Raw genomic sequence first — 14,462 nt, 5'->3', positions numbered from 1 at the left:
TTTCTGGCCTCTTGAACATTGCATGCACTCTGTGCACATATATACATGTAGGCAAAACATGCACATGAAATTAAAAACTAGAAAAAAAAATTAGTACAAAATATTGAAAAGGTAAAGCCCTTAAGATTATATTGTTGTAAATGTCATTCTGGAAAACAGGTTTAAATAAGTGTGTCTTCTGGCTTTGAAGTTCTAGAATCCTATATAACTCTGTGGAAAGACAGGGGGAAAAGGAAGGAGGGATGGAGGTGGGGGGAGAAATTCTAGTGCCACCAGAACCAGTGCTCAGTCCCCAGTACCCTGTCTGCACTCTGCATACAAATATAAACACAGTTGTAAGATAGAATATGAGCACATGGACACCTACATGTGACACATTTTCTTTTATTTAAAATAGAGCTCTTTATGCTTCACAGAAACAAGTGCAAGGAGTGCCTAATTTATTGTCTTTGCCACTTCCCGAAACAATATGCTTTCTGAAAATGCATACATAAAAATATAACATTTAGGCGGAGAAGTATGTACACCTGGAGGCAGCAGGAAGTTATGCAGCAATATTAAAAAAAGCTTTAAAATAAATACTTTTATGACTTGCTGTTGGCAAAGTGAAACATTTTGGTATGAAGGCTATCGCTGAGTTCCTACTACATTCTAAAACATGATTATTTCTTAACAATATAAGTATATATTACTATAAATGCATATGTTCACAGATTCGAAATTCATGAAACATCTGAATGTCATCCATGACTCTGTTCAACCTCCAACAATGAAAACACAGCTACTCACCACCATTCCCATCTGCACATTTTGGATACAACTTATCGCCCAGTTCTTATTTTAAAACCCAATTTATTTTTTTCACAGTTCTTATATACATTCATTTGAGCCTGTCTGTGGAAGGCAACATCTTTTTACATGCTTAAGAATGTCAGCAAGCTTACAAAAAAAAAAAAAAAAAAGACCTTCACAACGGTGATTCTGTTCACAGTAGTTCAAGAGTTCAAGGCATGTTTTTGCAGCTTCAAAATGCAATGGTTTTGACATGTGTAATGTGTTCGTAAGTATAATACCCAAAGAAAAGTGTAGTTAGTATAAGTGCTTTGAAAATCAATCAAAAATATGGGTTTTTGTTTGTTTGTTTGTTTGTTTTGCTTTGCTTTGCTTTTGAAGAGCTGAATCCAATTGTCTCTGTTTAGGCCATTTTAAAACCTGGAACACCAACCAAGTGTGGATAATCTCACCCAGCCTGGGGTCAGGAGAACACAGGAGCTTGACTTAAGTCATTCTGGAAATGACCTAGAGTGAGTCTAATATTTACTCAGATAATCTCATTTGATAAAGGGAGCAGAAAATGCTATATCTTTGAAATTGCTGTTACTACTATTTTGCCAAAGAAAAACTGAAAATATTGATAAACCTATGTCTATGACTGACTTTCTCAGAGCCCGACATACAAGCCTCCCTTTACAGGTGAAAGAGGTTCATCCGTGGAATGAAAACTCAGTGGGCGTCTAGAAATTGAGGTCCCTGTGCCCTGCTGCAGATGATTTGAATTAGGGGTGAGGGGTGGCGGACATTGATGAGCAGGATAAAGGTGATCCTTCATCTCATTCACTCTTGGGAATACTGGGATGAAAAGTCAAAGCATTCATTCTTCTAAGTTCTGTGTTTAATTTGCATATGTCAAGAACCATTTCTAAATTTAGCTTCCATTTTTTTAATGATGGATAAGCCTGGGTGTTTTATGTTGATATAGAAACACATCATGTCTTTTTTTGTAAGTTATAGAATTATGGTTAGAGGGAAGAGCTGATTACAGGACCCACCTCAATCCTCAGTTGCCCCAAGCTGTGTTCCTCGTGGAGAATTCATATGTGGGATGCTGGAAAAAGGTGAATTTCCCACCACATTCAGGCTTTTAGTGGCTGTGTTAACAGTCAGATTCCTAAAACCCAGGATGGAATTACATATTCCAATGAAAAGTGTTGGGTCCAGGAAGAAAACATCTTATAGTATAACACAAACCAACAAGGAAAAAACATGTTCCTGGCAGTACTAAAGTGAGGATGAGCCGAAGCCCACATTCTCCCAAATGTTACATTCTTTTACGACTAACTGGAGAAGAATCCTGGCAGCTATCAATAACAAATTTTAAAGTGAAGATGGTTACCTCATTTCAGTCTAATCTACGTTCCAAAGAGCATGGCGCAAGGCTTAGTCTTAAAAACATGGAGAAGCAGGGCTGGAGAGATGGCCAGTTAGGAGCACTGGCTGCTGCTCTTCCAGAGGACCAAGGTTTGGTTTCCAGCACCCATGTGGCAGCTCACAGCTATCCGTAATTCTAATTTCCGTAATTCTTCCTTTTGGCCTCTTCATGCACTGAACATGCACACGATACACAGACATGAATTCAATCAAAACACCCATCACACATAAAGATAAATAAATAAAAATGTTAAAAGGATGGCAGAAGTAAAACAATCCAACGGCACCAGTTATCACAGAAGTAACTCAAGCACTCACATTCTGAGACATGTATTTCACAGTCTTTGTTCAAGTCACTGCTTAATTGGAATTCAGCAGTAGAGCAGAAGCAGGCATTCTTTACGCATTAGCTAAAAGCTGGTATATAACCAGGCAGTCTGACTAAAGTTTAAGAGAAAGTCGTGTCTGCCATTAACAGAGCCCTCTCCCCAGTGTCAAGAGAATAATCACTGGGGAGCTGATGAGGCGAAACCTCTTACTCACGGTGGGGAAATTAAAACCTTGTTAAGAAGTTCAGTGTGTAACAAACCGGACAGGGCTCAGCTATATGAAAGGACAGAGGGGTGGAGTGATGCAGGACTCAGGAATCTGCCACTGGAAGGAAACTGTGCCAAAGACAAGACTAATGAGAGAAAGAGGATATAAACGGCATTAAACACAGTCCCCAGTTCATGTACCAAGCCACCTTGTACCCACTCCAACACACTCCAATATATGCAGGAAAGGAGCAGGGAAAGGGTCTGGAAGCCTCTCTAATCATTATTCATACTAAGAATGTTTTTTTTCCTTGCCTTTCTTCCTTCCTTCCTTCCTTCCTTCCTTCCTTCCTTCCTTCCTTCCTTCCTTCCTTCCTTCCTTTCTTCCTTTCTCTTTTCAGTGCTGAAGATTGAACCCAGGTCCTTGCACAAGCTCGGCAAGCCCTCTGCCACTGCTCACATCTCCAGCCACTACCAGGAACTTCCACACAATATCCTTCTTTAATTGCATTTTCAATTTTATCAGCATTCCATGGCATCTCTACCTAGCTCAATGACTATTTTTAAATTCTTGCTTTGCCTATTATCATTTTTCCTACTCGCCTTGACCTGAGCAAGTTATTTGGCTGGAAATCCACCAAGACGTAGGATTGGACCACCAGCACTGAATGGCTTGTTATATTAACATATGCACATGGCAGCTTTACATGCATTCTGATTGATCTTTCCATTTGTAAATGTGGGCTAGGCTGCGGAAGTAGGTGACACCCTGTTTCTACAATCAGCAGCAGCCATCCGATATCTTCAGTCTCTTCCTCTACAAAATATCAGAATCAAGTTATGAGGCTTGGGGTCTCTTTAACTTTTAAGTTCTCATTTTCATTTTGCACTGTGGCACATATGAAATAATTTAGATCACTAAGGGATTTCTTTTCCATTACAAATGTACAGCTCTATGAGGATTAATTTAAATAATAGCTATGCTTAAAAATAATTAGGAAGTAACTGTAATTTTAGAAGATGGTGAATGAGCAATAAGTTTAAAAGTAGGTGAAAAATAATGAAACATAGAAAAGTTAGAGGGCAAAAATAAAGCCAAGGACCAGAAAGGTTATATTAGAATACTTTGATAAAATGTGTGCACTGTAGAAATTCTGTTTAATATTAGATTTTTAATGACTGTTTTGCATTCTAGATTTTCTTCCTTCCATCCTTCCTTCCTCCCTCTCTCTCCCTCTCTCTGTCTCTCTTCCTCTCTTTCCTGTTTCTCTCTCTCTCTCTCTCCCTTTCTTTTTCTTTTCTTTTCTTTTTTTGGTTTAGTTTTAAAGAATCATGCAGAAAAAAATTAAAAGCCCTTAAAACTATGACTGTCTTCACTAAGATAGTGAACAAAATCCAACTGAATATCAGCAGTTCGAGCTAGAACACAGTGTTGTTAGCTGTGGAAGTGTTTCATTTCACAAATGACGAGAGAGTAGGTTCAAAAACTACACTAACATCATTTTCAGACACTAAGCATAAACATTTCTGAGTAGTTGATAATGTTGGTTTTTAATGTTACATGAAGGAAGTGATTATTGAAGACCTCAGCTACCAACTCTGATATGTTTGGTATTGTTCCCTAACTCCTTGACAGCAATCAAAATTTCCACATTTTAAATGAATTAAGTTAGCCATGTAAAATTTCATCTTTACTTTCAAGAATCAATCAAAAACTATTCCCTGCCAAGTAATTGCAAGTTGTTCTCTTGGTCCTTGTATGATGGCAGATGCCCGCTCCCTGCCTTCAGGCAATGCACTAAATAGTTCCCTGGGACTTTTGCTTAGACTCCAAAATTGCCCTGAGTTTACTTTGCCCTGGTAAGTCACAGGGTGACAAAATTGCAGGACAGTAGACTTTTCTTTTGTTTAATCATTCTGCAATAAGAGAAGCATTCAAAATAATGTTATTGTGGAACTTCTGATCTAATGAATGTATTGTAGATTTTTCATTTTAAAATAAAAGCTGATTTTAAATTCTTCAGACATAGCAATCAGGTTACTATTTTCATACAATTATGGAAATTTAAAATGCAAAGTTAATTGAAAGTATAAAGATGAAAAGCAAGTGCTGTGCTTAAAATAGAGCACGACAGTCATGTTTCACTTAGCTCTCAAGGCAGAACGTAAATTAAGAATTCTAGATGTGACATGCCAAATATTTTAGACACGGAAGAATGCATACAACAGAATCGGTCCTGATTACAAACTCAAACACACGACTTATAAGGCAACAAATTCATGCTCAAATGTTGACAACAAATAATGCGTCTCATATCTCAAGAAATGATGCCACGCATAAATCCCATCATTTCTGCATACAGTACTAAAAATTCATAATAGCATTCCTAAGCTCTGTGTTATACCCAAAGCCAAAACTATCCACACAGAGCAAAACAGTGACGTCACTCTGCACCTAGCCTAAGAAGATATTTATGTTCATAACAAAAATTAAAAGAAACGAGTATTGCATAAGATTCCATTAAAAACACATAGAGTAAATTGAACTGCATAGGTATATACAGTAAATCTGCCATATGCTATAAATATTTCTGTAGTTTTTTTTTTTTAGTAAGTGAGTAGTTTCTATGTAAAATTGTATTAAGAGTTAAGGAAAAACTACAATCTCTATTGTTTCCCTTCTGCTTTTGTTGCCCTTTTCTTTAAGATTATTCACTTAGGAATTACAGCTCAACAACCAAACAACAGGCAAAATGTCTCAAAACAATCCAATATGAAGATTTCTCCACAGTGAAATTTGAATCAAGAGAAATATGTTACATTTATATACTCTCAAATAAACTATAAAACATAATGACAAAAAAGAAAGATAGTAAAACACCCCCTCTTCAAAAATCCAGTAAGTGTGTTGTTTACCAAACAGTGGTGAACAGAACAAGATATAGTGGGTTTTTATTAGAGATTTGCATACAACCATCTAAGGAAATAATTTCATTTCCTTCTTGTAGGGAGTGTGTGAAGTAAGATAAACACAAGCCAGCTCACCCTTCACACAGTTCTTTTTAACATCCATTCACATAGGTGCACCTTTCGATACTGATGATATAATTAGACTGTAATATCTAAATAAAGATCTCTTCCAAATGTGTTGCAAATTGGAAGTGAGCTTCAGACCTGTTCTGGAAACCATTGTCACACAGAACTCAAGACATCCCACTGCATATCTTATCTGTCAATTTACTTTCTTCCCTCATACGCACATGCCTTTTCTCACTCCCAGATTAGACTTTAAAATCCCTGAGGGCAGGACCTATCCATCTTTTTATTCCCTCTTGTACCCAATATTGTGGCAAGCAAGTCATGGGGTACTTCATGGTTATAAATGGATGGGTGTGTGGCTGAGAACGGAAGAGTCTGCAGCCCTCAGAGCTCTCACAGCATTTTGTTTCTCTTATATCAACTTAGTCAAAGGAAATGGATCCAGTAACACATTTCCAAATTAAAATCTACAAATCACCTTGCCCTTTTATGGAAAACATATGTGTCTCCTTCAAAACATTAGTCCTCACGTTGGGAGAACATCTAAATTCCAGATGGTAAAACTTCGCCCATTTTTTTAATGGAAAGTCTGCACTATGAATAACCAAATATTTGGCCTTAAAAATACCTGGGTAACACGTCTTTAATGCCAGAACCATCAAAGAATGGAATATGCTAACATTTCACTGTTCATAATGCTGAGCGTACTTCTGTTCAAGAACAAACAGGCAGAAGGGAGTTCTAGGGAATGGGACTGGGGAAACAGTGTTTTAGAAGTCTGAAAGACATTGTGTTATTATTTTCACTGAAGCATATTTGAAGTACATTTGAAGGAAATATCTGGTGTCCTGTTAAACAACCTGTACCTCAAAAAGAACAGGTAAAACCTCCAAATCTCTCCACATGTGTTCCCCCTTGAAAGGCCAGGAATGTCTTCTAATAACCAGTTTGGTCCTCTCTGTTAGCAGTAAGTGTTCAACCCTTTTGGGAGCGTTCTCTTCATTTTTCTCAAAATATTTCCTTGTTTACATTTCTTTCTAAATATGTACCCCCAAAGTGATGACATCTTAACACACACATCTTTAGACAATGTGTGCTTATAATTGGTCAACCTTTGTCAATGTTCAGAAAACATTTTTTTTAATTAATGAATGGGATAACAATGATGTGTTTATGAGGAAATGCTAATAGAATGGTTTTGAAATTCTAGCAAATTCATTATGGTCTTAGAAAATACTCAATGCACTCTCTATATGACTAAATTAAAAATAAAATATCTGAAGAAGCTCCCACTTAGGAAGAAAAGTACTATGGGAATTCAAGGAAATATAGTGGCCGGCAAACTTCACAGTGCTTGTTGTCACAGGCTTTGTGACCATCTCTGTGACTCTGGCCATTTCACAGTGTTCAAGACATCGGGGACCTCTGATATATATCAGAAGTAATGGCTCAATAGCTTTCAGACTACATAGGGACTGCCCTAGTAGAGATGAAGAGTGACAAAGAGGGAGGAGAGAGAAAGTATTGAGAGCCTGGCTCAGTTTCACACTCATCAATGACCTCCATCTTTCCAGTCTTCAGATGATAAATGATGACCAAAATTTTCTTTTCAAGGGTCCAGCTAAGCTTCAAAGTTCCATTTCACCATAATATGCTCTAGTTCACATTTTTAATGTTTTAATCTCATTCGTGTACACTCTTGGTTCAAGTAAAACAAAAATTTGTTTTTTACTATTTTACATAGCTTATGTTATACTCATAACATCTTCCTCCTTAAATAAAAAAATAATAATAATGAATTGTGTCACCTTTAAAAATAAAATTAACAACAACATGGAGATTGGGAAAGTCAAGACCTGCCCATGCTTAACTTCAGAGTTATCTTTTCATGCTGCCTTTGGGACACTTAAACATTGGTGAACCATCATTGAGGTAGAACTAAAACAAAACACAGGAAAAAAAAAGCAAAACCATTTACACAAAGACACAGAAGAAAGCTGTGAGCAGTTTCTCTTTGCCTGCATGTGGTGTTACGCTTTACAGTCTTCCTTGACACACAGCTGAGAAATGGTCTTCTTCACTCGGAGGGCAGTCAAGCGTGCTGCCCCGTTGGCATACCAGCACTCACGCATTATTCTTCCCATGACCCGGAGTGCCTTCAGGAGAGAAAGACACCAAAGGTTTAATGTGCACAGAGCATAGTACAAAAGCAAAATCACAAATCAGGGGTGACTGAGGAAACTGGGCCAAACTTCTGTAAAATCCTTTTTCAAGGCATAAACATTAACCTTGTAAAGACTAGCTTATGTCGTTGACTGCTAAGATGTAAGGATGGCTACTTTTGAACATCTCTAAGGAGGACAATGATAGCAGAGTGCTGTGGTACAAGGGCACAGTCCCTGTACTTGGAAGGGGAGGCAAAGCAGCAGGAATTCAAGGCCAGGCCAGTTACAGGAAACCCTGCCAACAGCTAAAAAGTGACATAAACCATGGAGAGGCAGGGAAATGGTGTAAATTCTGTTGAATTTAATCAGATGTGCACATACATGAAAAAAAAAGTCATCAAATTGAAAACTAAGATTTACACTTTTACAATAATAATTGCCTATGGCAAATAAATGATGATCCAAGGATAAGCAGAAAAAGTCAGTATAAATGAACTGTCAAAGAAAGAAGACATACTTAGAGGAGAAATCAACATAGAAGCATGAAACATGAGACACCCAGGAAGTCACTAAAGCTGGAGAGCTCCAGTGACATATGCTCATCTTCTGATCTGTTGTAAAACCTCAGGGATGAGGGATCATATGTGAAAAACAGGGAGGATAAGAGATTGAAAAGGAAAAAAAAAAAGCCCTGAATTTAAACATATATGCTGAGGTAGCAAGATGGCTCAGGAGGTAAAGGCGCTTGCTACAGAGCCTAGGAATCTGAGTTTAATCTTGGTACTCACATGTGGGAAGAGAAAACTGACTCCTTTGGCCTCTGCAGGGATGCCCTGGCATACACATGCATTTCCACATACATATAAGAAAATAAACATAATAAAAATAGATGTAAATATATGAATCTTCCCCAAAAAGGAAATCTGTAAGGAAAACACTTACTTTGACTTTTGGTGAATAAAAATGTATCTGCCCAAATTTTTCTTTAAACCTGAATTCATAATGAAATCTTCACTTGGGGGGAGGAGGGGGTCGGGGCTTGCCAATAAGTAAGAATCAATCAAAAATAATAACATAACCAGCAGAATCAGATCCATTAAAGAATATATATTATGATTCAAATATAAGAAACATACATTTATGGAAGGGGAGGAGGACCTCCCCTATCTGTGGACTTGGAGGGGGGCATAGGAGGAGATGAGGGAGGGAGGGTGAGATTGGGAGGGAATGGGGGAGGGGGCTACAGCTGGGATAGAAAGTTAATGAACTGTAATTAATATAAAAAATAAAAAATTAATTAAAAGAAATAATCATACATTTAAACAGAAAGCAGTATGAAAATAAAGAATCTACTGGCTAAGTTCAGATATGTCACACTAGATATATCTGAGGCAGAAGTAAGGAAGGAGAAAATAAATCTACAAGATCAAGTATACAGGTGCCAACGCAGGAGATACAGGTGAAGCAAAGTGGAATCTGAAAGGTTTAATAGCAGCCACAGTTTTCCAAAAATAGAAATGGAGACAATGAGAGAAGAATTATCTGAAGACATATTATCACAGAATTTTCTAGAACAGAGGCATGTCACACATCCTTAGAATTAGAACAGTCTTTGTTCGAACAAGTTTAACCGACACAGATGGGTTTGATGATGCACACTGTGATTTCAGCACTCAGAGCTTACTGCAGGAGGATCCCTACGAGTTTGGGGTACATAGCGAGAGCTTCCTAAACTACCTACAAACATAAAGCCTGGGTATGACATGGAGGAACTGCAGAACACTAAAGATCTCTCTCCTAACATTCCTAAATGCAATTTAGAGGGACTGGAGAGGTGGCTCAGCTGTTCAGAGCACTTGTTTCTCTTATAGAGGATGTGGGTTCAAGTCTAAGCATTCACATGGTGACTCACAACCATCCATGACTCCAGTTCCAGTGAATCTAAAGCCCTCTTCTGACTCCCCTGGCTACCAGGCATGCACATGGTATATACATACATGCATCAGGCAAAATATTCATTCACATAAAAACAAAACAATTTAAAGCAAGTAGAAAAAACACTAGGAGGCAAAATTTTATTAAAACCAAAGTCCATTTTTATTTAACCTAAATATGTAGTAGTTGGCACATTCAAGAGTTAAAAAATAATAATGTTTTAAGGAGCAAAAAGTTGCCCACCACCACTTCCACCTAATATACTATCAGAGATCCCAGAAGCACAGGAAGAATGAGCTTCAAAGCTTATTGAACATATGTATTTATATGCTATGATAATTAACTGTCCTTTTAGAATTTTTTAAGTGTGTGTGTGTCAGAGGTCTTTTCTGAGACTGATACTCCAACCAAGGACCATGCATGGAGATAACCTAGAACCCCTGCTCAGATGTAGCCCATGGCAGCTCAGTATCCAAGTAGATTCCCTAGTAAGGGGAACAGGGACTGTCTCTGACTTGAACTCAGTGGTTGGCTCTTTGATCACTGCCCCTGAGGGAGGAACAGCCTTGCCAGGCCACAGAGGAGGACAATGCAGCCAGTTCTGATGAAACCGGATAAGCTAGGGTCAGATGGAAGGGGAGGAGGACCTCCCTTATCTCTGGACTTGGAGAGAGGCATGGGAGGAGATGAAGAAGGGTGGGTAGGTTTGGGAGGGGAGGAAGGAGAGGACTATAGCTGGGATACAAAGTGACTAAACTGTAATTAATATAAAAAATAAGAATTTAATTAAAAAGTGTGTGCACGCAGGCGAATGTGCATCCGTGCCTGGGGGACAGGGGTTTATGGAGCTTGTGGAAGGCAGAATAAGCCCGGTGCATAATACGTCTTCCACGCTTGCTTCCAGTCCTGTATTGCTAGTGAACACAAGATAGAAAACAACTGAATCCAAGGTGAGGGGCTTATCTGATTCTAATCTGATGGGAGACTGAGCTTCAGACAGTTGGAGATTAGGCATGAGTCACCCATTACAATATAATCACCCATTGACTTTGCCCATGACCTTCAGTTCCCAGCTCTTTGCCCTGTGTTGGGGAGACCATGTCACCAGCTCTGCTATGATGCATGAGTGGAAACTGTGTATTCCTTGTCCCAAACACTGAAGAGAAAGTGGTGTACCTGTGTTTCCTCTCTTTGCCTGATCCAGAGACCTGGAAATTGCATGGGGATGGTAGCATCAAGGAGAGGTGAGGATGACTATTGAGCCACTTTGGTGAGGACAGGTGTCCCAGACAAGCACCTAAACCACGGAAGACTTCAGAGAAGCGCTACTAAATGTCCTGTTGTCAGAAACTGCCTGGGCTTCAGGGGTGATGCCATGAATGCATACTACCAAAGAGAATAAAATTCCTCCAAAGACATTAAAAAAACAAAAACAAAACAAACAAACAAAAAAAAACCCCTCCATTTATGGAATGAATTAAGCACCTGGGTTAAGAGGGAACTACATATTCTCTGCAAATCCTCACTGATGCCAATCTGAAAAACGAAGTAGAAAATACATAAGAACACATCTTGTGTTGCTCTCCAGTGGAGGAAGAATGGAAAGAGAGGAAGGCGGAGGAAGGAGAAGAAGGATGAAGAGGAGGGAGAAGGAGATTAAAGGGGGAGGAACATAATACCCTTACTTCACAGCTTTGCCACTGGTTTGGGATATTTGGTCGGAACTTCTGGTCACAAACAACCTTCCTCATTTCTTCTATCGAAGGATCTGAAGGCACCATGTCATAGTAAGGCAACTGGTACTCCTCAACAATTCCTGTAAGAAATTTGAAAATGCATTTTTCTACATATATAATCAGTAATGATGTATGCTGCAAACTAAATAACACTTAGTTCTGCCAGGCACACATGATATCCTGGAAAAGTGGAACTTCACTTTTGTCAAAGTAATATGTCACTATAAAATGGATTCAGTTCAAACTGTTTATTTAAATACTTATGTAAAATATAAAATTTATAATATAAAATAAATTTTATAAGATGTAAAATCATATATAACTGCATACATGTATGTAATTTTATAACAAAATAAAATAAAACAAGTATTGTCTCCAATCAAAATGTTGTGACTTTTTATTTTTATAAATTGTCATTATATAGTTAAAAAATAATCCTAATTTCCCTAATTGCAATATCCATAGCATGTCATCACTGCTCTGTAAATAGAGTATATTACCTATGAAACCAGCATTTTTGGTTTTGGAATTTTCCAGGTATCTGGCTCAGCAGGTAAGGTATTGCTACCAACTTGAAAAAATGATCCCGTCTCTGGACCCCACAACATAGAAGGATAAAGTTAAATCTCACAAGCTGTCCTCTGGCCCCCAAATGAGCTCAGTGTCATGGCACGTGGACACATATACACACACACAATCCTAAATGCTACATCTTAAGTGTGTCTTACTTATAAGAAAATAGTCTGTAAACTGCCTTATATGAACATTTTATTTTTTGTCATTGAGGCAACAATTTCATCAGACTGCATTAACGGGGTCTCCCCTTACTAATTTCTAAGCTTTGGGGAACAGTGGAGGGCAAGAGGTAAGCTGTCACTCACTTTTCCACCTCCCTTTCCCTGTCCTCCTACTTTACATCACAGGAGAGAAAAGAGGGAAATCCTGAGAAACAGAAGGCTTGCAGCCCTGCTCAAGTCATTTAGCTTCTCTGGGATAAAAGTAGGGATGCTAAAGTCCAATCAGACAATTTTCATGTGACTCAAAATAATCCCCACGGGCATCAGAATGATCAGACGTCACCTACAGCTAAGCATAATTCAAAAGATAACCCACCCACACACTCTCCTTGGGATGTTCCACTTCTGCCCCTATAAAGAAATCCTTGAATGGGATTTTCTTACCCATTCAGAAACAATTCAGCATACTGAGGGGGAAAAAAAACTCACACCTTGTGCTCAGAGTCAAGGGAAGGGCACTTTCAAAAGCTTACCTCCAACTGAACACCTTCGAGCTATTTCCCAGTAAACCAGCCCCACAGAATAGATGTCAGCTCGCTTGAAGGACTCAAAGATGCTCACATTCATGGTATCATCAAGCATTTCAGGAGCCATATACCTTCAAAAACGTGCACATTGAGATTCGGTCCAGTGAAACACAATTTTAATACATCGTGATACAAAACATAAATTAAGATAGCTTGCATCAGTTTCGAAGGAGCCCCTCTGCTACCATAACAGGGTAAAATTAAAAGAAAACATGTATTGACTCAACCATCATTCGAAAGACATTTTAAATTAAATTAAAGGTTATACAATTTCACATTCTAGCTGGCTCAACAGCAGCCTGGCACCCGGAGAGAATGGACTGAGAAGGTCAATGAGCAAAGCGCTCAGCAATAGAAATGGAGCTCACTATCTCGAGAATTTCTCATCACGGACAGTTCCCTTCTGATAAGCAGGGGGCTTCCACAAATACCTTCTCAGAATGAAAAACTTTATTATATACTGTGGCCAAGAATAGTATAGCCCTGTTTGAACAAAGCTTAATAGAAGCCCTAGAGTCACAGGCCCTGCCTGAGCCTAAATGACCCATATAGAGTTGGGTGGTTTTCCAGACTATATACTCTTTGAGTTCTTTTCAAACTGTCAGGTTTCCCAAGGGAAAAGAGCACCCATGCCTTGCCTGAGGGTCCCTGCTTCAGGACTGGAAGGATGGGTGCCCTTTAGTGAGAAAAGAAGAGAGGTCCTTTAGGGCTCCTAGTTCTGATGGTTTGAGAATGCCTACCAGCAGACTGTAAATGGCTTGTAAGCATTCCTCTGAAATCTCAGCTGGCTTAGAAGCCATCTCTACCTTCTTAGAAAAAACAAATCTCTATTCCCAAGCGCTTTAACATGTCCAGAAAATTATTTTGATTGTTTTAGTTTCAAGGTCAAGAGCTTTGGAATTACAAAAAACGTAACAGGAAGCCCGAAACCTGGGTTTGGTTTGGAGATGGAAGTTGACTAGCCGAGGAGCCACCTGCTGGTGGAGAGAAGAAACACACCAGACATTCCATGGCTGATGAGCCTGTCATAGCTGCAGAGGTGTAAGCTCTTTTTACTTCCTGCTTCCCCCTAGCCTTGCTCTGTTCTGTTCCTTGAAAGTGGAGATTGTATTCAAATGCATATTACCTCAAAGTATTCCATTCTGGGAGACTGAGGACAAGTCCAACTATAGGTAAGATATAAATTGGTATACAGTATCTTTGTGTGTTTGGGGCAGAGACTATCACATAAATGGCTTTCTTATATATCGTCCCTAACCTACCTATTCGAGGACATTGGTTTTGCATGTGTTCTTTAAAACCAGTGCTTGTACAGAAAGTCCTGAATTTTAGTTCAGTGGTGAGGCATAAAGGTGCTGAAGTTTCTACAAACTACTGAAGCGGTTTCTTTTCTCCAGGAAAGACATAAAGAAAATTTGTCACATTAACATGACATGCTTCTTCTCTTCACCATTGCCCTGCACTGGACTCTGCAGTCAAGCGGCTATGTCATCAAGACAAAAAGTCAACCCTCCCACTT

The 14,462-nt window shown here is 38.8% G+C and overlaps 1 protein-coding gene across 1 annotated transcript in view; it reads right to left on the bottom strand.

Annotated features, from left to right (window-relative positions):
* Nucleotides 1–368: 368 nt before the first annotated feature.
* The window catches only part of Acvr1c (activin A receptor type 1C), an 82,538-nt gene continuing 68,444 nt past the window's right edge, over nucleotides 369–14,462 (bottom strand). The window contains exons 7-9 of the mRNA XM_055600486.1: nucleotides 12,890–13,014; nucleotides 11,569–11,699; nucleotides 369–7,939 (exon numbers count right to left, since the gene is read on the bottom strand). Coding sequence (XP_055456461.1) covers nucleotides 7,814–7,939; nucleotides 11,569–11,699; nucleotides 12,890–13,014 — 382 coding nt within the window. The 3' untranslated portion in view covers nucleotides 369–7,813. The remainder of the gene's footprint in view (nucleotides 7,940–11,568; nucleotides 11,700–12,889; nucleotides 13,015–14,462) is intronic.

The sequence above is a fragment of the Psammomys obesus genome, unplaced genomic scaffold, assembly GCF_907164565.1.
Source record: "Psammomys obesus unplaced genomic scaffold, mPsaObe1.curated_primary_1811, whole genome shotgun sequence".
Lineage (NCBI taxonomy): Eukaryota > Metazoa > Chordata > Mammalia > Rodentia > Muridae > Psammomys > Psammomys obesus.
The sequence above is the reverse complement of the archived record's forward strand: the minus strand, read 5'-3'. Positions and strand labels throughout refer to the sequence as shown.